Source organism: Falco cherrug, chromosome 5, assembly GCF_023634085.1.
Source record: "Falco cherrug isolate bFalChe1 chromosome 5, bFalChe1.pri, whole genome shotgun sequence".
NCBI classification, from domain to species: domain Eukaryota; kingdom Metazoa; phylum Chordata; class Aves; order Falconiformes; family Falconidae; genus Falco; species Falco cherrug.
Genome location: NC_073701.1, coordinates 30,264,343 through 30,288,927, shown reverse-complemented (window position 1 = coordinate 30,288,927; position 24,585 = coordinate 30,264,343). Strand labels below are relative to the sequence as shown.

Here is a 24,585-nt window from a genome sequence, read left to right as displayed (position 1 = left end):
TGATAAATACCTGTACCTACCTTTACTGAGAAATACCTTATAACCTTGGAAATTTGCAAATTTTAGTTGAATTTAAACATGCAGGAAACAAGTGCACATATCTTAACCAAAGTAATTTCCTCTTTGCCTCCTCCCCAAATTCCACTTTCACATCATGGAATCACAAGGGTTATTCAATAAAACAGCCACATACTTCAGCGAAATGTCCCACATTTTAATAGGGACAAAACCATATGGCTTATAATCTGATTGTCAGAAACAACCCAACAGTTTTAGCTGCACCTTTCTCTTTCCCATTCCTTTACAAGAAGAAAACAAAGGACCTAAAACATTTATCAAAGATGCACAATGCACAAAAACTGAAACCCCGACAGTTAAGGTCTGGTTAAGTTATAACATTGTTAAGGCAGAGATTAATATTAGAAAGTGTCAGACAATCTGAAGTTCAGGTGTTGTTACCTGCTCCAACTATTAGTGTCAATAGCAATATTATGGTGCCAAACATTGTAATTTATATGTATGATTACCAAACTTCATGTTCTGCTGCTCAGTTGATAATAGTGTTATGGGATATTTAGTTTGGTTTTGCAGAAGTGTTTAATTTTCAAACACTAGTATGCACTTTGTGCAATAAGACAGGATGAATTGCTCTTTAGGGATTGGGCTGCCCCTCACTGATTCCAGCTTGAGCTATACCAGATGCCATATAGCCCATCCAGAAGAACTAACTCTTAATCTTTCTTCTTCTACATCCACTAAATACAACTGTATATAATTGTGCCAGAGCACTGAGACAATAATTAATGAATGGTCCATCAAGAACTCTGGAGAGGTTTCATCAATTTCTGCAAGGAAATGAATCAAAATGAATCTGAGCAAGATATAGGACATGGTGCAATAATGTCTGGTTTCTTCTGAATAAAAAGAAAGAACACATGCCCTATCACTGATATTTTATCTTGATCCAGTATAGTGTTTAATGTGAAAATATACAATGTGAAATAATAAATTAAGAACATATGTTGCATTAGGAAACAAATATGGTACTCAATGATTGCTACCAGCTTCAACACTAAAATGTTAACAGTATGTTTGAATTTTTAAAGACTGGATTTCTTAGCAATTTTACAGCATATCACTTTGAAAGATCTTGTAGCTACTTGCCAGATGTGTTGTACTGGTAGAGGAACACTACAGCAGAGAGCTTATTTATCCTTAGATCACCCCACTATTTTTCTTTCAAACCAGAGAAATTATTTCTGAATTTCCTAATGATCTTGCAAGATAAACATTGAAAATTAGTAGAGCTAGAAATTACTATATTAAAAGGTGTATTATATTCTTTAATTCTAGTGCTAAGAACATAAACCTTTCCTAAGTCCTACTTATCAGTACAATGACGTCATCCCGGAGTAGGGGAAAGGATAATCTTCCTCGTTGCCGCATTATTGAAGAATGGCAAGGAGTTCTGATAAATGTCACGCATATATATTTAGTTATAACCAATACTAAACAGTCTTTTACATCAGATGGAACATGTAGTGGATTTTAAAAGCCGTATTTTGCTTATATATTTCTAGTACCTTTCCTCCCTACAATACAGCAACATGTTCCAAGCATTTTTCAATGCTTCCTCTCTCCTCTTTGCCTTCACTCTGCCAGCTGTCACTTTAGTGACATTTCCCAAGCATGAAGCTGACAAAGGGCAGGGTAGGGCTTAAGTGCTTAAGCTGTGGAGATCAGTAGCAATATTTTAAAATATCAACATAACTCAGTGTTTTGGGAACAATTTCTGACACCGTTACTTGGACAGCACTGTTTACTACGCACCCCCTTGCACTGAATACAGTTTAGTCATTTTAGAAACTTAAAAGGTTACTAAACTACAGCACACAGCTATTTTATCTGTAAATTTCCTGGGTTTCTACCATAATACTTCATTTAAAATAGAAATGAAGGAACCCTACCCTGACTGGTACAAGGAAATTTCTGTATAGACAATTAAGAAAACTATTAATGATGCAGAAAAGAGAACAAAGGACAGAGCACAGGACAGATACTTGAGAAGCGTTTTACTTCCTGATTTGCACATCTTCTCTATCAATTTATTTTTCAAATTCTAAAACTGTATTTAAAGGTCAAAATTATCTGCAATTCTGGTCTAAACAAGTTCAGGACGAGTTATCCCATGGGAGTGCCTTCCTCCGACAGCTAAGCTTTCTTCTCATTTTCTAGGTTTTGTCTGTTATTTGAGCCACTGTAGTCCAAGATCCAAATACTGACAGGAAAAACTACTGCAACATGCAGAGCTAGCATAAGCATTCTCTTCAACCTGTAAAAATACTCGTCCCACTTCCGAGATTAAACTAAGTCAGCCACTCCAACAGGAGAAAGGCAAGTCAATGTGATTTTCAATAGCTTCCAAAAATCTTACCCAGTGACCATAATTTTAGGAAACGTTCAAGGTAAGACTTCCAGTTTGCCTGCTGGCTTCATGACGGCATTTATCATTCTCGTGTGTATCTATAAACTGAATAGGAACCGAATCTTAACTTGTTGTTCAGAAACAGTTCTGCAGTGTTTCTTTTCTTTAAGTGTTTTCTGTAAGTGTTTCTTACACATTCTGTGGTAAGAAGGAGTGAAGATTATCACAGGCCTCTCTGATACTGCCCGTAGGTGACAGTATCACGATACACACAGGTAATGTCTGTGCAGCAAAGACAGTGAGGCTGTTACATCCTAGAGTGCAGGCATACCCTGGCACCGCATGCAGCATGTTCCCACTGCTCTGAGTTGTAGGTGCTGCCACACTGCTAACCAAGTGTGAAGGAGCCCTCTAGTGTAAAAAAGAAACTGAACCTAGCACCCATATTTTGCACACACATAACGCAGCAAAGCAATGACTACAATGCCACTGTCAGTCTCCCGGCATTCCAGCAACACACACTGGCCAGAAGATGCTACAGTTATAAAACTTCCTGGATCTCAACTCTGAAGGAAAAAAAGTATATATACTTACAGCTGGTCTTTCAGGGCTAATGTGTGGCCAGCCATAAAACCAATCTTAATCAAAAAAGGAATCCAAAACTATGAGCATTAAGCAGAAATAGACTGCAACCTCTGTCAAATAATTTATTTTTATTTTTCAGTAGACTGTGAGCTTCAGAACAATTGATAGAAGGCATTTAAAGGACAGAAAGCCTTTTTGTAAAACTTATGTACTAGGGTAAATTTTACCTATTATGTGCTGATCACTCGAATCTTCTGGAGACATAGCCAGTTTGCTCTATAATATAAATAATATACAGGAAATTCCAGTGTTCAGGTCTACCTGGTAGTGATATGGCTTCATTACAACAGCTCCATCTCTCTATCTTGTATGATTGAGAAAAAAAATCCAAATAATTCACTAGACCATGTAATTCATGTAATATTCACATAATATATATACAGTTGAAGACACAAGAAGCTGTTGGAGAGATGGTATATGCCTCCACGGCACCTGCAGTATTCTATTAAGACCCTGCATAGTAGCTGTTGGCAAAAGATCACAGTCATGCAAATAGAGACAGACAGACATGTAAAAAGTGAAAGAGATTCAGTCCCACACAGGTCCATAACAGGCAGCTGTTTCCTGCATCAAAGCTTTTGGTTTATGCTTGATGTCACTAAGATTAGAATAAAATAGCAAGTATGATGTTTCTGTTGATCGTATTTTATTGTCACTAATTCTAAATGAGATATATGTTAAATTTTTCTGGTCTAAAATCAATATTGTTCTGAAGCTGTATAGAGAAAACCATATGCAATAGTTTATTTTTGTGGTTTTAATCTTTAGAGTGATCACAGTTGATTGCACAGCAGTTTTATGATGCTGTATGGAAAGTCAAAACAATTATAAAGTTTAAATTGATAACAACTTACTTAATACCCTGCTGTCTAACTGCTAGAGGGATAAACAAAGAACACCTAGAATGCTGGAATGAGTTTAGGAAATTCATTAGAAAAGTTATGAAGTGATGTTAGAAGAAGACAAGAAGCAATGCATGAGAGGCATAAGCAACTGTCAGATGACGAGAGATTGCAAATAATTAAGCAAAATCGCAAGAGATGCAGTTTAGATAATCATTTAGAAGCAAAGAAGAGAAAACACAGACCCATTTTAGACAAACAGAATTGTGAAAGTGACTTCATTTTACTTTCATTTAGAATTCATCCTGGATGTGGATGTGAAACTTTTCCGAATTTCACAAATGGAGAAAATGAGTTCTGCAAAATTAATGTATCATCCTGGTTAAGGCCCTGACGCTGGAAACCTTATGTGAACAGCCACTCTCACTAATTTTACTGAAATTCTTACTTTCAGACAGGCTGCACAGCCTCCTTGGGTTATTTTGGCACCTCCTTTTCTGGCTAACAAAGAGAAGTTCAGAGGAATGTAAAATGCAAAACAAGGGGAAAAAAATAATCCAACTTTCCCAAACCACAGAAAAAATTCATTTGGTATACATTTTGACCAAAGGTTCAGTGAGAGCAATGGTTTTATTTTATCCAAAGATCACTCTCAATGGAAAAAAACTCTGAAAAGTTTTGGTACAGAAGGACTAGGAGAAAGATATATTGTACTCAGGCATCTACATCCACACTCAAAGAGTATAAATACTAAGAGTGCAGGAGGCTGCAAGTATTATCACAATAATGCAACAGCACTTTTAGAAGTCAGGGTCAGAGGAAATTGTATAGATTATTCCACTTTTTAATGATATTTGAGTGGCTAATGACAAAGCTAATTTGAATATGTTATTTTAAAACTCCCACTTATTAACTGCACATCTATAAGATCTGAAAATGATTTAAACTCCCCTAGACATTTGCCCCTTCCTTTAGTTGTATCAAATCAGATAGAAGAAGCAAAAAAGAAAAAAATTACAAGCATTTTGGTGTTCTCGTGGGGGTTTTTTTGTGTGGTAATACTGTCTTCTATCCTATTTGATTTTGTTTATGTGTATCAAGGTCAGATTTAATTGTAAAATTAACTGCAATTAACTACTTAAGTATAGTTATTGAGAATATTTATGACCTTATTAAGTCAAATTTTGGGTACCAACAGAGTATGCCTTAACATAATCTTCCTTTGTACAGCTTGACTCTTAATGTCATATTTGAATACTGGATTATTAATTTCAAATGCAGCTAAGTAAGTTGCAACTACAGAACTAAAGACTCACAACAAAAACATTTGAAAAGGCCTTAATACTGATACCTATGTCGAAGAAATATCTTCATCCACAACTGAGAACCTGTGTTTTGAGATAATCAAAAGCTTTCTTTGAAGTCTTCCAGGCTATGAGATTTACCAGCATTTAAAGGAATAAAATTTAATGATAGGCGTTGAAGGCTTGAGAATTAAAAATGCTGGGATTTCTAATAACCGAAACAGGAATAAAAGAGAATCTTTAGAAATGCACTTCATTCTGCTTCCTTATTTTGTGTGATACCATGTAAGCCCTCCACTGGCCAAGTATGCTTAAAACAAGTATTTTTTTCAATGTTACACAATATTTTTTGTTTCTTTTTTTGCATAACCATCATAGCTCCTGAGCAGGGATAGGCTCAGCCTAATGAAGTGGATGTCATGAAGTGCAAAAACACTGGCCCAGAGTTGGGAAGAATGGTTTTGTAGACTGAAGCACATCTAACATTTACAGACTCACCATTAAGCTTACATATTAGCACACCAATAAGATAAATGGAAAAGTCTATGACATTGTAAGCATATTTATTCATCCTACTTCTTTTCTGCTGAATTGGATTCCCTTGCTTAAATGATTGTAGATGCAAGAAGTTGTGACTCAAAAGAGGTCAGTGAGCATGTGGAATTTAAAAGCTAGATCAACTTCAGCATTGCCACAGCCCTTTTAAAGTTTGTGGTATTCCTGTACAATCCACAAAACAGACCTAGGAAAACAAAAGGACAGCAAGTTTGCCAAATAAGAGAAACCATTGAAAAACAGCTTAAAGTGATGCGGGGGTTTCAATCATTAATCAAGTCTAAACAAGTTGGAAAGGAAATAGTAAAAGAAAGGAATAATTCTGGTTACTTAGAAAAACTTCTCTTTAGATGGAAATGAATTTTTAAAACCTTTGAACTTCCCTGAAAAGGCCATTGAAACTTAGCAAGTGAGAATGTAAAAAAAAAATGTGCTCAGAAACTACATTCCCTTTTAAAAACTGTGACTGGAGAGAAGACAGCCCTGTAAAAGGAGGATTACTTCCTACTTGCTTCATAAACCGATTTTACTGCCTATAAGCACTTTAGTTTTCAATGATCCTACAGAAACTGTAGCTTTGGTATTTAAGATGTTATACTGGAACCAGTTTCTCCCTGCACTATACCAACATTCCTTTATAATCCCTCTACATGTACTAATAACAGGCTGAGCTGGAAGGTCAAGGAGAACAAGAGTAGTTTCATTTATGATTCAGCAGTGACTTTTTTTCTTTATGTTCCTGTCAGTAGAACTGATGCTCCTAGCTCCTATCACTAAAGAATGGAGCTAAAACTGGTAGAAAACCGGTGTGAGTGAAAGGTGAGTCAAGTGTAACAGTATATTTTTTAGCTAGGTTTAGTTCTGGTTTTGTTTTCAGACAAAACTCCCTGTCCCTTCTCATCCCAATGATTTCATCCTCGCTCCCTCATGACTATGGTCTCCACTGGAAAGTTTCACTTTTTTCTTTTATCTCATTAAGAAGGTTTAACAAGAGCATCATGACCTCAAACAAATGTTTCATTTCAAGATCAGATTTTTACATGTCCTACTGACTCAAAAATAAGGTTAAAGGAAGACAGGTATATAGTTAAAGCATTAGCCTGGTGTTTATGTTGATGTAGATTCGGTTCCTGACACCGTCACAGCCTTCTCCTGTGCAAATAATTGATAGGTAGATTCCTTAAATATTATTCAAATTAAGTACTATCTTTCTCTGCAAAGAGCTCTCTTAATTTAGGATGAAATACAGTTTAACATCAGTGAAGATAAAAGAATGTGTCTCTTAATCTTTCTTAATTCTCTTTCTGAATGTAGTGGTTAATTTGTCCTTGCTAATCAGGAATCTTGTAAGTCAGTCTTCATAAGTAAAAGTATCCTAATATGCCAAAAGTAGCAGACAATCAAAAATAAGTTTTCCGGAAAATAGTTCACATTTAAAACATTGGCCATAAGAAAACTAATTGCTGGACTTTTATCAGAAGCATTAAGTCATCCTGCCGTGCTTCAGGTGATTTTTTAAGTATTTAAAGTAATGTCATTCCATCTGGTACAGAAAGGTTCAATAATGAAAGTCTAAACACGATTCAGACAGTACTGCACAGGTACAAAGATGATTTTTGTTTATTCCTTACCCTCTGTTGCTGCACCATTGTGCAAGGTGGGATGCTTCTTGCTGACAAAGCCCTCAGCAATGATATCAGAGTTCACTAAACAGAGCTTATAGCTCTAGACCTTAGAGCACGTTCAAGTAAATCCACCGAAGTTAATTGCATTAGACAAATAAAAAACTAGTGTAAGTGAGAAGTCAGCCAGGCCCTTAACTGTCACATTCTTTCTCCCTCCTACTTTCTTTTCTATTGTCGCACTTGTTTCTAATGAGGGAATTAAAATTGTCTGCCTCTATAGTAGATAAGATGACAGTGGTCTGTGCTCAGCTGCTTACCCTCCTGTAAGAGCTACTGCTGTATAAATAGAAATAAAAATTGTGATGTGTGTCGATAGGTGTACTCCTGGATAGTGTGCACGGTATTAGACCTGAGTCACTTAATGCAACAGCCATTCAGCCTTTCTGCCTCTAACCAGATGATGACTCCAAAATGCAGGAACAAGAATACTATGTTAGTTATTTGTTATGTGCTTTTATTTCTCAAAATAAAACTGAGAAAGAGTATCTACAGAGATAAAAATCTTGATTAGACCTTGCAAAGCAATGTACTGCTTGTTATGTGGACAGTGGCATTAACCACATTGCAGTCATTCTGCTTCACATTGTGCATCAGTATCCTTTTGTTCTTATCTCCTTCAAGGAATCACATCACATCCATTCCCTGCAAATCTCTCTAGATGCCACTAAGATAGCATTTAGTCACTGAACTGTAAGGCTGGAGGGAAAAGCAAGTGACGGTTCATTATAAGCCTGATGCAAAGCCTACTAATAGCAATGGAAGTCTTTTCATTGATTTTAATAGACCTTGGATCAGGTTATATGTAAGTAGCTTCTGGCACCTGATTCATCAGGACCTAATCCTGACTGCACCAAAAGATTTCCCAGTGACTTCAGCAATGCTAGGATTTCACCTACTTAGGGGTTTTGCATTGTTACTCATTTGGTAATCTAAATAAAAGGCAGTTTTACATTGACTATGGGATAAGAAGGGTGTGAAAGGTCCTATCTTGATTGATATCTTTCCAGCACTCGGAGGTGTAAGCAGTAATTATCTACTGTGAGAGCATATACAAGAAGAGGAAAGAATGTATTATTATGGATGGATGACTGTATCACCATTGTCCTCCTTGATGCACTATAGGGGACAATATTCAAATGTAACAATGACCTACAGGTTTCTAATTATCTTGTCCTAAATCCTGATAAACCTGGCTGTTCTTGTCAATAGTGAATTTCTTTCCAGCAAAGCATTTCCCTTGCCAAAGTATATATTTTTTGGCAGCATCTGGCACTTTCCAGCCCTGGAATCTGATGTAGGCTTGTAAATTGTGCTAGGTTGGCAAGGTTTTCACCCTCTAGAGCACTGAATTGGTGTAAAATAATACATTATATTGTTTCCCACTCTTTCTGCTATTTTTTTTCCTCAAAAGAATTCTAAACTCTGAAATTTCCGTTTCATATCCCAGTGTGATATTCACAAAACTATAGGTCTCTCTCTTCACACGTTGCGACTGGCTTAGGAGCTACTGTCTGAAGCATAACGTCTCTCTCTCACACATGCTTAGTGTAACGGCCTCCAAAGCAGCCGTTCATAAAAAGGGCAGAACACAGCACAGCTATATGTGAGAGGAAATTTGTTACAACTGCTGTACTTTGGAAATAAGTTTAGGGGAAGAGGTTTGTTGGGTTGTTTTTTTTCCCATTAAATACACAATGAAGAAAAAAAATGCTTCTGAAAGCATATTTCTAGAGGGAAAAATTACCTTCTTCAACTGTGTGGCAGACTAAACACAGACATATAAATTAAAAATTAAGACACCTTTTGGAATAAATCTACATTTGTCAGCTAACAGACTCTTAAGAAGGAAAATAGTTATTTTACTCTCCATTTGAAACATCAAAGAGTTCTCATTTTTTCATAAGGTGCAGCTTATATATCTTAATTATTCAGGCAAAACACTCTGTGAAGTCTTCATAGATTTCTCCTATAGATCAGTACCAAATACCTACGTTTTCCCAATCTTCCCTAGAATTTCAGAGCAATGAGGAAACATCTTCTTGTCTTAGACTTGGTAATTAATGCAATCCAATATTCCACAAGCTAGTAGTGCTAGTGCAATATCTTAACATTAACAAATGCATATGCTTTGATAAAGATTTTACTTGTGCATACTGATAAAGCTTATCCTCTATTCTCATGCATATTAAATTAGACTTCAGAGCTAGAGCATCTATTCATTGAGCATTTATAAATGCTAATATATGCTCATTTTGATGAATACAAACAAAAATCAGTCTAAGTATAATTATTCTTTGGCACTAACAAAACATTGACAGAAAATGGAAGCTAAAAATTAAATATTGTAGCTTCAAAATGCATGCAACTTATTTACATGAAAATCAGATTGCCTACTTCGCAACATTTAAACCTTGAGGTATATCTGGTTGAGGGACTTTACAACAGTTCACAAGATTTGTTGTTTGCTTGTTTGTTTGTTTGTTTTAACAGTTCATATAAGTATCAAAATACAGGCATTTTCTGCTGATTGAACATTGACTCATAATTTTCCAAATAGAGATTAGAAATTCCAGAGTACCCTCAAGAAGTATTACCAATATAACATTAAACCATTTGTCTAAGATCACAAGGAGATTAAAAGTGATATCAACAACCTCTTATTTTGCATATGCATGCATTTATAATGCAAAAATAGACAAGAATACTAGCCTGATACACAGGACACAGTCAAAGAGGTATGGATATACATAATTAAACATCAGAATGGCTGGTAGGCTTTTTAGAAAAATGTGTGTCATTATATTTAATTGTTACAAAGGAAATAAAAGAGAACGTACTTTGTACTCCACTGGTAACATATATTTTGTGATTTAGGACAAGTCACTTTCTTTGGAATTCATTCTGTTTTGAGTCCAACTACCTAGAAGTAGTTGTGTGTATATTCTAAGACTAGAGCAAGTAGCTTTATCTGTAGTTGATGAAAGAACACAGGCTCTTCCAGAGGACAAAGATTCATTTCATTTTAAGCAAAGCATTCAAAACAGGAATAAGTCACTCTCCAGACACACCTGCTTGTTGACTTGGCTATCATTAGTTAGACCCCTAATTTTCACATACTAAAACTGAGTAAAATGCATCTCAGACTTAGCATCCCTAGTCCTCTGTGCCACCATAAGGCAGAGAGTACGTGTAACTCAGAAACACTCAAACCACCAGCTCCCAGTCTGGATCCAGCATACAGGATGTGCTTGTTCAGTTACTGCATTGTAATATAGCACCACAGACTCTCAACCTTGTTCAGGCCATGGAAAAAGTCTGTCTGACTGACCTACTACCTCATAGTATGCTTGCACACATCCAGACACTGTAAGCTACAAACTGGACACAGTGGCAAATGAGAGAAAATGTTTGTCATCACACTTCTCTGGAGGATCTCTCAAAGAGATATCCCAAAACTGCTATCAATGCTTCAGAATTGTACAAATTCTATTACCCTGATGTTTTGTGAAACATTTTGAGCTTCTCAGTACAAGATTATAGTATGCTCATTGGTCAATAGTCTTTCACATTAAAAGCTGCATTTATAGCTGAAGATTGACTGTACTGGTTGGTTAGGAATAATTTCACTGTTTTCACATTTATGATATTTTTCTGAATTACAGTCTAACTGGCATTCTCAGGTTCTGCTGCGGGGCTAAAAGAGACACTATGTACAGCAGATATAGGGAGTCACATAAAAGCACCAGGACACGTTACCCCAGTTCTTCCTAGAGTCCTGCAAACGGTACCTTAGCTTTGTGTTTCTCCTGGCTATTTCTCACGTAATTTCTAATGTTAACGCTACAGCAGTAGATGATAATTCCCCACAAAATGCTGATTAGTTTGGCAACTGAAACTTCTATAGTCCACCTACACCAACGCTTCTCACATTGAAACCGTCAGTAAAGCAGAACCAATGGCAGTACCAGGGAGATATTTTAGAGGGAAAGGGGGGAACAAAGAAACCAAGTGTAAACAAGCCCTACTGAATTACTCCACTGACTGTGCGTTATTTAAAGGGAAGTGCTGTTAGTACAGAAGCCAGCTGTTTAACTACTGGAATACTGTACCTTGGCCTGCTTTCAGGGGACTTCAGAACAGTGTGGTTACACTTTATATCTGCTTATATATATTATATAGCACATGGAAATAAACATTCACATATTTGGTACAGTAGATTAACTGAGAGCCAAAAATTCTATTAAGTAAACTTTGACCTACATGATATGAAACCTCGTTTTAGCTAGCAACTGACAAAAAAGGAAAGAAACCTCCAAGGAAATCAGTGTACATCAGCAAAAAGGAATGCCTAGGATTGTTATATGTCCACAGGCAGCACTTTGAAGGTTGAGTAACTATATGGAACTTTTCGTAACAGCTGGAAGGCAGCTCTCAAATTGTGTCAGAAAGATGAGAAAGAACTCTATGGGTGCCTAGTATACTGACACAGCAGGATCTGTCAGTATTTTAAGGCAATATCATAAAAAAAAAAAAAAAGAAAGAGAACACTGGTATTAAATGTGCAGAACCACCAGCCATTTGTTTACTAATATGGATTTTGGTCTAGAAATTAACTTAGGTGCTTAGTTACATCAATCCCTATGTAGGAAAGCACTCAGGCATGTGCTGTTGAATACATGCCTTATTCGAACAGAGGGTGTAGGAACATGAACAATTGCCTGGATCTAAGTGCACACTTTGGTAACTTGATGAACTGGGACCATCTGATCCTGCAGTCCTTCCAGAAGAAGATGGGCCAAATACTGATAATATCTGTAGAAGTGGTAGTATCTCCTTGTAATTTACCTCATCTTTGTCTGTGATGGCATCTTTGTATACTGCAGCACGTCAAAGGACAGCAGCAATTTAAAATCTATTGATTTAAAGTTAGCTTAAACATCAGACACTTCTCAAAAGTAGAGTCAAGGATCATGATTACTGAAGAGGAGTAATTTTTCCTACTTTTTCTATTTATTTGCTCTATCTGTTGTACAGCACTTTATTCTATTTCATATGAATTTTAAGTATACTTGATTGCTTATGTCTTTCAAAAACCTTGGGAAAAGTTGGGGGGGTTTAAGAAAAAAAATTAAACCATTTTACTTCACAATAATAATGTTATCTTTTTATGAAGCACGAGCATTTAGTATGCCATGTAATACATGAATGTTTAAGCCTATAAATAAATGTCAGGTTTCATTGCTGACCACATCATTAATGTGTTAGTGATTCCATTCCAAAATTGTTACATGTACCATACTGTTTTTTTAAAGAGCTATAAGATATTATATCCTCCTTCATAAAGTTGTTATTTCCTCAGAAAGAAAAACAAGTCATAGATGTCTTTGGTCTAGCTACAGTAAAAATAATTTTGAAATACACTGAGATACTCGCCTGAAAGGTTCCAGAATTCAGGATCTGTATTAACTGTTTACACATATGACAGTGCAGGAAAAATGTTGCTACTGATTACTATGTAAGGCAGGCAATGCTTCGTGAGTTATTCAAAATATTTTATCAACTTTATAAATGGTTGAATTCAGACACTGAAGGATAATATAATTTCCATGTAATCACACAGCAAAATAGTAGCTAGATGAGGATAAAACTCAGAACTGACAAATTCCAGGTAACAAAACGCTGTATAATTTCCTGCTTGATTTATTGGGAAGACTTTATACACAAGTAAATGAGTGATGTTAAGTTAGCGTACATGACTCTAGTTCTTCTACTTTATGTACCATCAAAGAAAAATAAAATGTATTCCTGTTGAAATGACTGTATTTATCAAAAATTCATAGATTTTGTGCAAGAAATGATACTGATAAACTGGTAGATCGCTATACAACCCATTGCATGTCACTGTTTTATCTTATATCTTCAGTAAAAAATAATTAAGGAAAGAAAACATCAGATTATGTAATTTAAAATGGGAAAATACAAGCCACGTTGTATAAGTACACACTTAACACAGACAAATCGGAAAGAACTACTAATTGTTAAGAGGAGATGAAAGATTTTCCCCCAAAAAATCACCTCTACCGACAAGTTCATCGTTGGCCTTAATCACAACAAAGCATCACAACAAAGAATCAAAGTTTCGAGACCTTGCAAACTTCACATTTCATTTATTTCTTTTATAACCCCGTCATGTACCAGTGAAACCCATAAAAATGCCACTATTAGTCATTAGACATTTATAGTCTTTCTACTCACAGAAGGAAGATTTCTTTTATCAGATTCTCTTGTTAACTCATGGCATTTCCTGGCCAACACATTTCATCTTACTGATTCTAAATTTTGTCACCTAGAGGTAATATTATCTAGTCAAGAACTAACATTTTTAAGATACTTAAGTGAAAAATATTAGTGATCCTGAAATCTTCTATTGGATTGATATTTTTTTTTTTTAATTAGGTTACTTCTTTTCTGGGTAGAAAGGACATGATAAGCCAGATGAAACTAGCTAATGAACTGTCCATCCCTATTTTTACTATTAGCAATAACCAGGGAATCAACCAAACCTCTATGCCGATTAGCTGATATGAAATACCATTTAAAGGAAAATTCTGGAACAGAAGCTTTTAGAGTGTGTTTCCTTATGAGAAGTTGGCAGACTGAGAAAAGAAAGCTAAGCTTACCTAATCAACTTTTTGTACCTACAGTTCAGCTGTATCTATTAGGAAGAGTTACACCTGCATAGCTAGTAACAGAATTTATCCTTCCATGTTTTATAATAGGAGCAAGTCTAAGTGTGCAACAGCTCTGGGTATCCCGCACAGTAATGACACTCCATGTTTTATCATGACTGCTAAATTTTAAATATATGAGGCTAAGACAACCTGCTTAACAGACTTCAGAAAAATCTCCAGGGAAAAGCTTGTACTTTATATTATAACTCAGTGAGTGAAAATAGTCTGGGAAAAAAAAACCACAACAACAAACCCAAAACAAAACACTGTGTCTTAATATTTATAATAATTTTCAGTGATACACAGAAAGCAACACACACGCACACAGACAAATCAAAATATTACTGTAATCTACTCCTGGCTTGCTGTTCTGTTTAGTCTTATGAAACAAATAATTTATCAGGCAATGTACAGTATAGAGGCCCTCTGTGGATTGCAATATACTAAGTAAGCATGTTTTTCTTTTTGTTTAATTTATAGTTCCTGGAAAAAAGACATTTAAAAGCCTATCGTCTGGGTTTACAAAGCTCATAGGGATAGTTAGTTGTTAGCTGACTATTGCTGGCTAAAATGTTAGACATACTTTACCACTAGAGGTCTTTTCATTTACGGATGTACTAAGGTCTCAAGGGTTCTTCATCAGTGGACACATGTTTTAATCATAGAGAATTGCAAAATGCAGCGGTATCTTCAAATTGAGAACCGCGGGACAAGTATATGAATATTAATCTATAATTTGCCTGCTGTATAAGCATTAGAGGCAATCATTTCCCAAAGAGAAACTGCATTTTCATCTTTTTTGATACCCTTATCCTTTATCTAGCTTGAGTAATTTTCTTAAAACATAAACTCCTGCCAAACTGAATAACAGATTTTTGGTCTCAGTGATAAAACTGAAGGGGGGTGGGGGTGGGGGCGGGGAGAAGGAAGAAAAAGAATTGGTAGAGCTGACTGAATTGAGTTACTTCACTTTTTGGCTCTTGGTGCAATTTTCTTTCCTTTTTTCCATATTTTTTGGTTCTTAACTAATGTGGATCAGTCTGTAAATGGAAACATTTAATGCTGAAAATGTCAAAACAAAATATTTAACCTTTTCAGAATTTTACTGTCTGAAAACAAATTCTACCAGAATTTAAAAATAGATGTAGTAAATAAGCAACTGCATATCAAACTGTGCTGCACACAAACAAGCCCAGGAAATAATGGGTCCGTAATCTTTGCATAGTATAGCACAGCAATCAACAGTTACTAAAGGAATCATAAATCACAGAAAAAAGGAAAAAAAAAAAAAAAAGAAGAGTGCAAGAGTTCTATGAGTGAAAATATTACCCTTCACTGGAGCCGAGTGAAAAATGCAAAACATTTGCCAATCAAGTAGTTTCTACAGATGCCCAGTGCAAACACAAAACACAGGAAAGACCATGTTACTTCAGTCCCATTCTCTACGTTGTGCAAAGCTATAGAATATAAAGTCTTTTGGTTTTATATGTTCCATCAGCCATCTTCCTATTTTTGCTACATTTCAGCGTTACCTCACTTCCAGCTTCCCACTAGTTTTTGAGCTTGCAGATCTCACAGCCTGTGCAGTGGTATACAGTATTTATTTCCCCTTTGGAACACACTCTGACTTCACATGGTGGCTCAGTGTTGCCTTTTCCATTAAAAAATACTTGCCTACAACACAGGCGTGATCTAGATCTTTAAACACCAGCTGCCTCAGTCAGTTCAATGATCTGTTTTCATCCAAAAGCTAAAGGGCAAATTTTCTTTGCAAGGCTCCTAAATGCCAAATTTCAGCTTCCTCCCTTTCCATTTTTAATGCTAAGATAGTTCAAGAAAATCTTTTAATAATACTTTTGTAAGAAGATATAATTTTGCTGAAATGTTTAAATAGCAACCACCCATAGACAGAGATCAAAGCTGGCCATTTCCAGGAATATCTTTCGAAGCTGTATCTGAGAACAGGGTTTTAGAATAGATGCACACAGGCAGCCTCTAAAACTGTCATTGCTGATTCAGTTAAAATAATGCAAATTAATGTGATTGCTTCTGAGATCTTTGCATTTTCTTTCTAACATAAAAACTTTCCATTTGTGTTTTGAATAGGTAAGCCTACAGGGTATGGATCCAGCAGTAGACGCTTACACCACAAGGGAATAGTGGATGAATGCTGCTTCCAGAGCTGTGACCTGAGGAGGCTGGAGATGTATTGTGCTCCAATAAAGCCACCTAAATCTGCACGCTCTGTACGTGCTCAGCGCCACACTGATATGCCAAAAGCACAAAAGGTAGGCCAGGCTGGGGGGGGAAAGAAAACCAAAACAACCAACCAAACAAACAAACAACACCCCCACACCCCCCCAAAACAAAAGACCTACCCCTTTTAGTAAAGGAAAATCCTATCAAGGCTGGTAACATAGCAAACAACTGGTGTGTTCTGCGTACTAGGGATGCTGAGGTTTAGTTTTGGAACATAGTGTCTGTGGTAGGAAGCAAGTAGGAAATGGTGTGTTCTATCTCCTCTCTTAGAACACTGAATAAAACATGGAATTGCTAAGTTAATAGTTATGAGGTTTTATCGTGCTACTGGGCAGTAAATGACAAGTACTCACATCATCTAATCATAAACAGCACCTAAAGCTTCTTTCAAAAGAGAAACTAAACACTGAATATTTAACAACTGATCTATCCAGAACTTCCTCACTCATCCTTCCTTGTCAGGAACAGGTAGAGTGAGTGATCGGAGGGAAAACACAGCTCTTCTGCTATTCATTTCACATGTACATGAACAAATGATTTTTTTTTTTCTTTCTGCATTATCTTGGCCTTTTTTTTATTTATTTATCAATCAGAACTAAATTAACTGGATAGTCACTGCAATTATTACATACTTCATTTTAACTATCTAATGTTTAATAAGTATGTTCTCCAAGCACTTCAATATTGACATTCATTGGGATTATTTGTATAGTTGTGGACACTCTGAATACACTGACACAACTATGTTCAGAGTATCCAGATTTTTGTTCCTGTCACACTTGATATACTGTACATATATGTAATTAAATCTCATCTCTCCTCAGCAGAGCCCATAGTTCAGAAAACCCATCTTAGAAAAGGCTACCATTAAGCTCAATATCCAACTGTCTTTCCAATTTGAGTTCTGAACATCTGTTTTACATGTTATCTGTCATCTGCTGTAAGCCTCTAGTGATATATTTTATTTCTGTTGACCCTGCCTGTCCTACACATATGTTGGCCCCGCTCCTGCAGTTATCTGAATTTTTTTTCTTATAAGAAATGGAACTGCATAAAATCCAAAGATTTCATAGGAAGTCAGGAAACCAGCACTATATACTAATTTCCTTAATATCGTCTTTATGAAAAGAACAATTGTAATCATTCCAACATCCATTTGTTTCCCATAAGTCAATCCATGGAATGGAATCCTTTCACCTCTTCCTCAAGAGGTTTCAACCTTTTAAAGTAGTGGCTGTATGATTCCTCCTGGGAAGTAACACCTTAGCTGCAAACATCTCAAAAGGTACACACAAGAAGTGAAGTCGTCTTCAGGTAGAGCTCAACTATAGACAAGAAGACCCTGGGCACACATATATTTAAGGCTTGCAGGAAAAGAAAAGAACAGGCATGGCCTGTAATGTGTGTGATCCTTCCCATACTTGTCGCTAAGGTGACAGGTGAAACATTCTGTAACTTTGAGTAAAAAGAGACAAAATACCTGCCAGCTCTCTGGTGGATCTCCACATCACTTTCCTTGGAGGGCTAAGGACTGCTGTCCTCTTCCCAGTTCAAAAGACAGGCAGGAAAACACTTTCCTGACAAAGAGGAAGGGACAGAAGAAAGGCATCTCTCTGCAGCAGCAGGGGAGGTAGCGTTCAAGAGGGGATACTGGAAGAAGAAAAAAATTAGAGAGAGTATGTAGTAATTCAGAGAACCTAGCTGCAGAAGAAATCATCCAGGAAATGAAAAGGAGAAAAAAATCAAGAGGTGAAAAGGGCAGTAAAAGGAAAACGAGGAACAGAGAAGGAGAAAGGGGAGGGAATTAAAGAGGCTGGGAAGATGAGAAATATTGAGGAACTGAATGAACCACAGCACATCACATTTTGATGTGATTTTGAGGAAAAATTGAGAGAAAATAAAATTAGAGAAAAATTAATATTAGAGATAAAACACCTTTAAAGAAAAAGTATGTGGAAAGGAGGACAGAGGTGAACAGAAGCAGAAAAATCATAAATGCTTTTTGATGGGAACTTGATGATAACAGAAATCTAATGGGGAAAATAAACTGAAATTTTCATTAATATCTGTGGATGGAGAAAAGCAGATTGAGAAAACAAAAATATAGAAGGGGTAGGAGAAACTATCATTCAAATTTATGATAGATAAAAGGAAAATACAGGGAAGGGAAACAGAATTCATTAAGAAAAACACTTTGTAAAAGCTTTGGTACATATTCTCATGTAATTACTTTTTCTTTCTTTTTTCTTTTTGCGGTCAGCTGTACGTGAGTTTAAGAAAGAAAATCCTATGTTCATACTTTCTTTGGGTAGGCTCCCCCAGTATGAATGCATTTAGCTAATTCATAGTGTTGATATATCACTGATTTTAATTAAAAAAATAATTATAGTAAAGTCAAATTACTTTTCAGTTGAGCAGGATTTTTTCTGCTTTAGAATACTTTTCTGTCTTAATAGTATGTGTTACATATGAGATAGATATCTTACACATATAAAGTGAGTAAGATAATATATATGACCTCTTTAATATTTTCTTATTTAGATACAGGATTTAAGGAAGGATTAAGTGGAACATATAAAATGTACAGTTACCCTCAGATTTCATATACAATCAGTTGCTTATGCCTTTCATACTTTCAATGTAGTTTTTATTTGGCATGGCATCTCCTCATAACCTTTTCAATCGACAAATCCAGGATTTGGGTTTTGATTTAAGTGTTTTAGTAAGTGGTCTACTTTTCCAATTCCTTGAGCAGATCATTCCTCCTCTGCACAATTTGGTAGAATAATGCAATGGAGCAGGGCTGTTCTTGTTTAGGTTATGTTAATGTTCATCTTAGTCATTACATTACCAAATGTTGCTACAGTACACGCACAAATCTAAAAGATGAAGTCCAGGCACTGAATGATTTACGTTGGCTGGGAACCCCAAATATGCCTATTTGCTGCTATGAGGCTAACATCAAGATCTAGTTTTAATGTAACTACAGAGACTCTACGTTTGGAGTTTTGTTTGTTTGTAGCTAACAAACAAATATTTCTTTCTCTATAAGACCATTATTTTTCCAGTTCCAAGACCTTTACTCAAAAATAAAAATAACACATTGTTATGATATATTTAGGGGTATTATACACACAGCATAGTTCACAGATTCATAAATATGAAATTAAAAAAGAAATCCAACCAACCTGCAGGATCTGTTGCTCACGCATCAGTTGTGCTCATCCAAAGCCGTTTTTTTTTTACTTGCTTGCTATTTGAATATCCTGTTGAAAGCTCTCAGTTGAATTCTTACTGTTAAAAAATGAGAGATACATAGGTATTCATCTTGCCAGAACTGATAAAAAATAGGAAGTGATCAAATGCATAATACAAATCCATTAACAAATTCTACCTCAATTGCAGTTAGTTATGTATATGAGCAGAGGTTATTTAAAAGGACACAACTTAATCATATGTCAACATTTCTAAACCCAAGAAAGATGTCCCTGAATTTTTAACAAAGAGAACAGTTGTGAAATGAAAGCATATTACAGATCAAGTAACATATTTTTTTAACCTAAAACTATGATAATCATAGTTGACGTTGCTTTCAGATTAAAATCCCATTTAATGAGCAAATACATCAGCTAGTAAGGTAGGAGTAAGGAACAGAGAGAAACTTTCAGTATTTGTGCTGGAAAGCAAAGTAATAGGTTTCACCTATTTTTGCACTAAGTTAGGTTTAGAGTTTTAAACTGGGAAACAGGAGCAAGAAGAGGAATTGAAGTTTTGTCTTCAGTGTATGTGGTCCTACCTAGCTTTTCTTTCATTTGTTTCTGAGAAATGCTAACAAAAGCTTAGTCTGTTTACCCTTAAGTGAATTAAGTTTTAACAGCATTTTGGAAAACTAGTGAATAGAACTTTGAAAAACAATTGTTCTCTGCTAAATCCAAGGAAATAATTGAGCCATTTCGACAATAATTGTATACATGAGGGAAGACTTTGACCTTTTTGACTGAAGCAGTGGCACAGAACAAGTGGCACAAAGTTCTTACCAATTTAAGGCTACAAGGTACCTTGAGAATTATTATTGAATGTGAACACTGATAAGGCTGACTTTAAAATCCAGTAAATAAAGAGAGGAAAAGCAAGAAAACATAGTGCCATGCCACCCTCCTGCAGTCTGAGTAAAAGGACCAGATGTGTACACTGATAGCATTCTGCTCTTCCATAGATTTTTAGTCCTTCTTTAGGCCTTGTATGTGGAAAATATGCATAAATATATATATCAACAAAGTATCCATAGGAAGCAGATTCTCTCAAATATCCTTTTCAGGTTTTATCTAATCTTCAAAATGTCAATAAATTACTAAGAGTAAGAAAGAGAGAAAATATGTTAATATTTTCAGTTAAGAAGATACCATTAAGAAAAAAAGGAAAACTATTAGATTATTTCTCATTAATCTTTCTAAGACTGGCAGGTTCTTTTGTAATTGGCTCAGTATCAACTCACAGATAGATTTACAAGCCAAAATAAACACAATGGCAGTGATTTCTGTTATAGCCACGCCGCATTACCAAGCCAATGAGGGAACCTTTAAGTGTAACATGTAGAAGAACCTGGCCTCTTCAGCAAATTATTTTCTCCCATTGCTTACTTTCCAGCCTTGTTATTTTACTGATCATACCGCCCCCAGAACTAAAAACCTCCCAAAGAGACCCCAGAGAGTTCATAGCTAAGATATCATGCCTGTCACTACAAACATTAGACTTTCTACTTATTACCAATAAAGCATGAGATCTTTTAATGCCAATATGATGTCTGAATGTCCCTCCTAATAGGATAAGAATGCTGTTAAATGTTTCCTGATATCCTTCCATCTCAGTTAAATGACCTTTACTAGCACTATCCTTATGTTAACACTGCCTTGTCTCCAAAGATCCATGCTTAAAGTGATAGGTTAGAAGTCTGTGCTTCTCTGTTCAGGAACTGACTTATGCAAAGTTGACGTTTTGCATCTGTCATCTTACACTGCTTACTGTCTTTGTCTGGGCCTGAATATCAGCTCAGTGGATCTGATAATGAAACAAGCATCACAGATAACTATTTTAATTAACATTTTTCTAAAGACTTGGGAAATAAGGCAAGCTTTTCTATACTGGTATATATGCAGGTCTGAGAACCTGATTCAGACATTCATGGGGTTTTTTTCAATGGTCTCAACGTTGCATACTTGAAAAATTGTGTTGTGTGGGTCAGAGCATCTTCTGGCATGCGTGCTACTGCTGCCACCACCAATGCCACTGCTTTGTAGTTATTCATCAAAATGCTGATTTGAGAGGAGAAACTGTCTTAAAAGTAACCTGCCATCTTCTCTCAATTTCAAAGCTAGCCTGTGTATTATGACAGCTCTTTTTCAATCTACAGGTCAGTATTAAAAGCTAGAACTGAAACCCTGCTGCATCTTGTTATTTGCTTTACTTGGATGATAAAACCATTTTAAAGTCAGACACAGCAGCAGTGGAGAGTATTTGTATTTTCCTTTGGGAAATATACAGTTAATTTTCAATCTAAGTATGCTTTGAAAGCCACTGCAATACAAAATGGCTGTTGCTTCACAATAATGCTCTCACTGTCCATTTTATAGATCACAAGTGTGCAGCCTTTAAGAATGTATGCATTTTTGCAAATAAAATGTAGCATATAATTTTTCCTGTACACTGGTAAATGCTTTTCAAAGAGGAGAACCTAGGGGCAGCACCGAGGAGGATATTTTATTTTGTTGCCATGAGGATGTGGTGGTTTGACCCCCTGGCTGCATGCCAGGTGCCCGCCAAAGCCATGCTATCACTCCACTCCTCAACTGTACAAGGGAAAGAAAATATAACAAAAGGCTCATGAGTCGAGGTAAGGACAGGGATATCACTCACCAAGTACCGTCACGGGCAAAAGACACTCGACTTGGGGAAATTAGTTTCATTTATTACGATCAAATCAGAAAAAACTCCCACCTTCCCCCCAACCCTCCCTTCTTCCCAAGCATAACTTAATCCCCAGTTTCTCTACCTCCTCTCCACCAGCGGCACAGGGGGATGGGGAATGGAGGTTCCAGTCAGTTCATCACACATTGCTTCTGGCACTTCTTCCTCCTCACACTCTTCCTCTGCTCCAGCATGAGGCACCTCCCACAGGAGACAGTTCTCCGTGAACTTCTCAACGTGATTCCTTCCTATGGGCTCCAGTTCTCCACACACTGCTCCAGTCAAGGTCCTATCCACAGGGTGCAGTCCTTCAGGAACAGACCACTCCAGTGCAGGTCCTCCACAGGGTCACAAGTCCAGCAAATACACCTGTTTCAGCATGGACTCTTCTCTCCACAAAGCCACAGGACAGATGAGTCAAGGAATTCCTGTTTTCTTAGTTCATTGTTAGCAGTAGAAGCATTTGTAGCATAAGGCAGGTTCCTTAACAGTGGCAGACTCCTGTGAAGTGCTGCAATGATGATTTTAGTGAAAAACAGTGAAAACTGAAGGGCTCATCCAGAATGAGTAGTTCAAGGTGAAAACTAAGGTTCACCTTAGGGAAAACTAAAGACAGAAAAGGTATTTTATTAAAAGTGGAAAAGAAACAGGCAACAAACCAGCAAAAAATATTTAAATATAGGGATAAGTAGGATTCTGTGGACATTTCTGTTTCTGTATTTGATCCATGATAAGGAAACTATTCTATAGCAGTATTAGCAAAATTTGAAAAAGACAAGCCAGTTATCCTACTGAACTGATCATGGGAATAGTGAATAATCTCTTCTTCCTCATTTAGTATTGCATTTCAGACTAAGAATGTCTAGAATGGCAGATTCCTAGCAAAGCCATTTCTGCATTTTGAATACTTTGCTATTAACAAAGTTGGCTTCTCAGTGATGCAATCTTAGTTTGGTCAATGTTCTTAATTGGTGGTGGTATAATTAATTTAACAATTACTAGTACTGCTTGGGGTTTTTTTTATATATTCTGAAAATAATAATTCAACTCATATCCATCAGAACCCAATCCAAAACCAGTGAAAATTAATAAGCTGTATGTGAGCTCAAGTTCTGTGATCCTTTGCCAGTTTCAGATTTATTTTCTGTTTAATAGATACTGGAGGCAAATGGAAAAGTTATATATAGAATAGTATTTTATATATGAAAATACATAAAATATTATTGTAATGCACCAAATCATCTTCCATTTTCTCTCTGTCCATCAGAAAAAAAGGCAAAAAATTCATTACTTTTTAAATTTTAGTGATTACATTTCCTTTTTTTTTTTAGGGCTTAAATAGCAGAGAATGCAGTGGTAGAGCTGCAGGCACATGCTTCACCTTTCTCAGGGAGATTTTTTATGTTTGGCTTTCCTTAGGACAACAGACACAAATTCAGTCAGCTACGAACGATGAGGATCATAAATATGGAGAGTCACTTAAAAATTCTGCCTCTAGTCTGGTACAGAATGTGCAAAGATTTGAGCCCAGCAAACATTTACCAGCAACGAAAATCAGGAAATCAAACTGAAAGATATACACCACACCCATCACTGCTGCTAGAAACAGGCTGTGCATGTAACGACAGTGAACTGAGGGCATTATTCATCCCAAAGCCCTCTTGATTTGCCTGGCACATCCCGCTGTCTCTTTTTGAAAATACAAATTATTTGGCTGCAGCTCCTGCAGCGAACCCACACTTTTTATCCTTCTAAAGGCCTTATCCAACAAAAACCTTACACAACTAATATGCCATTTATGCAAAATGTAGGTAACAGAGTCCCACTCAGCAATTTTGAAAACCTCTGACCACTGGATACCAAAGCCCAGGAGGCTCCATAAATCTTGCAGTTACAACTCTGAAGTTCCCTGGCCCCTATACACCCTGCTTTTATAAATGCCCTTGTCCCGAAAGAAAGAAAATCTTTGGTACTTACTTTATGTCTAAGCCCATCCAGGTTGCAGTATGCAGATGTTTCCTCTGCCAAGATCAACAATGAGAGCAATCAAAGTGTTTATGCCTAGGAGAACAAGGAATTTAATGTACATCAGTTTTGTACAGTTAAGTTCTCTGTGAACTGACAGAAGGACTCTAGCAATTCCAGCATTCAGGATAACTGTTTTCACACTAATAC

The 24,585-nt window shown here is 36.3% G+C and overlaps 1 protein-coding gene across 1 annotated transcript in view; it reads left to right on the top strand.

The window, feature by feature from the left end:
• The window catches only part of IGF1 (insulin like growth factor 1), a 56,545-nt gene that overhangs the window by 23,495 nt on the left and 8,465 nt on the right, over positions 1-24,585 (top strand). Inside the window, exon 3 of the mRNA XM_005435048.4 lies at positions 16,294-16,475. Within this exon, the coding sequence (XP_005435105.1) occupies positions 16,294-16,475 (182 nt within the window). The remainder of the gene's footprint in view (positions 1-16,293; positions 16,476-24,585) is intronic.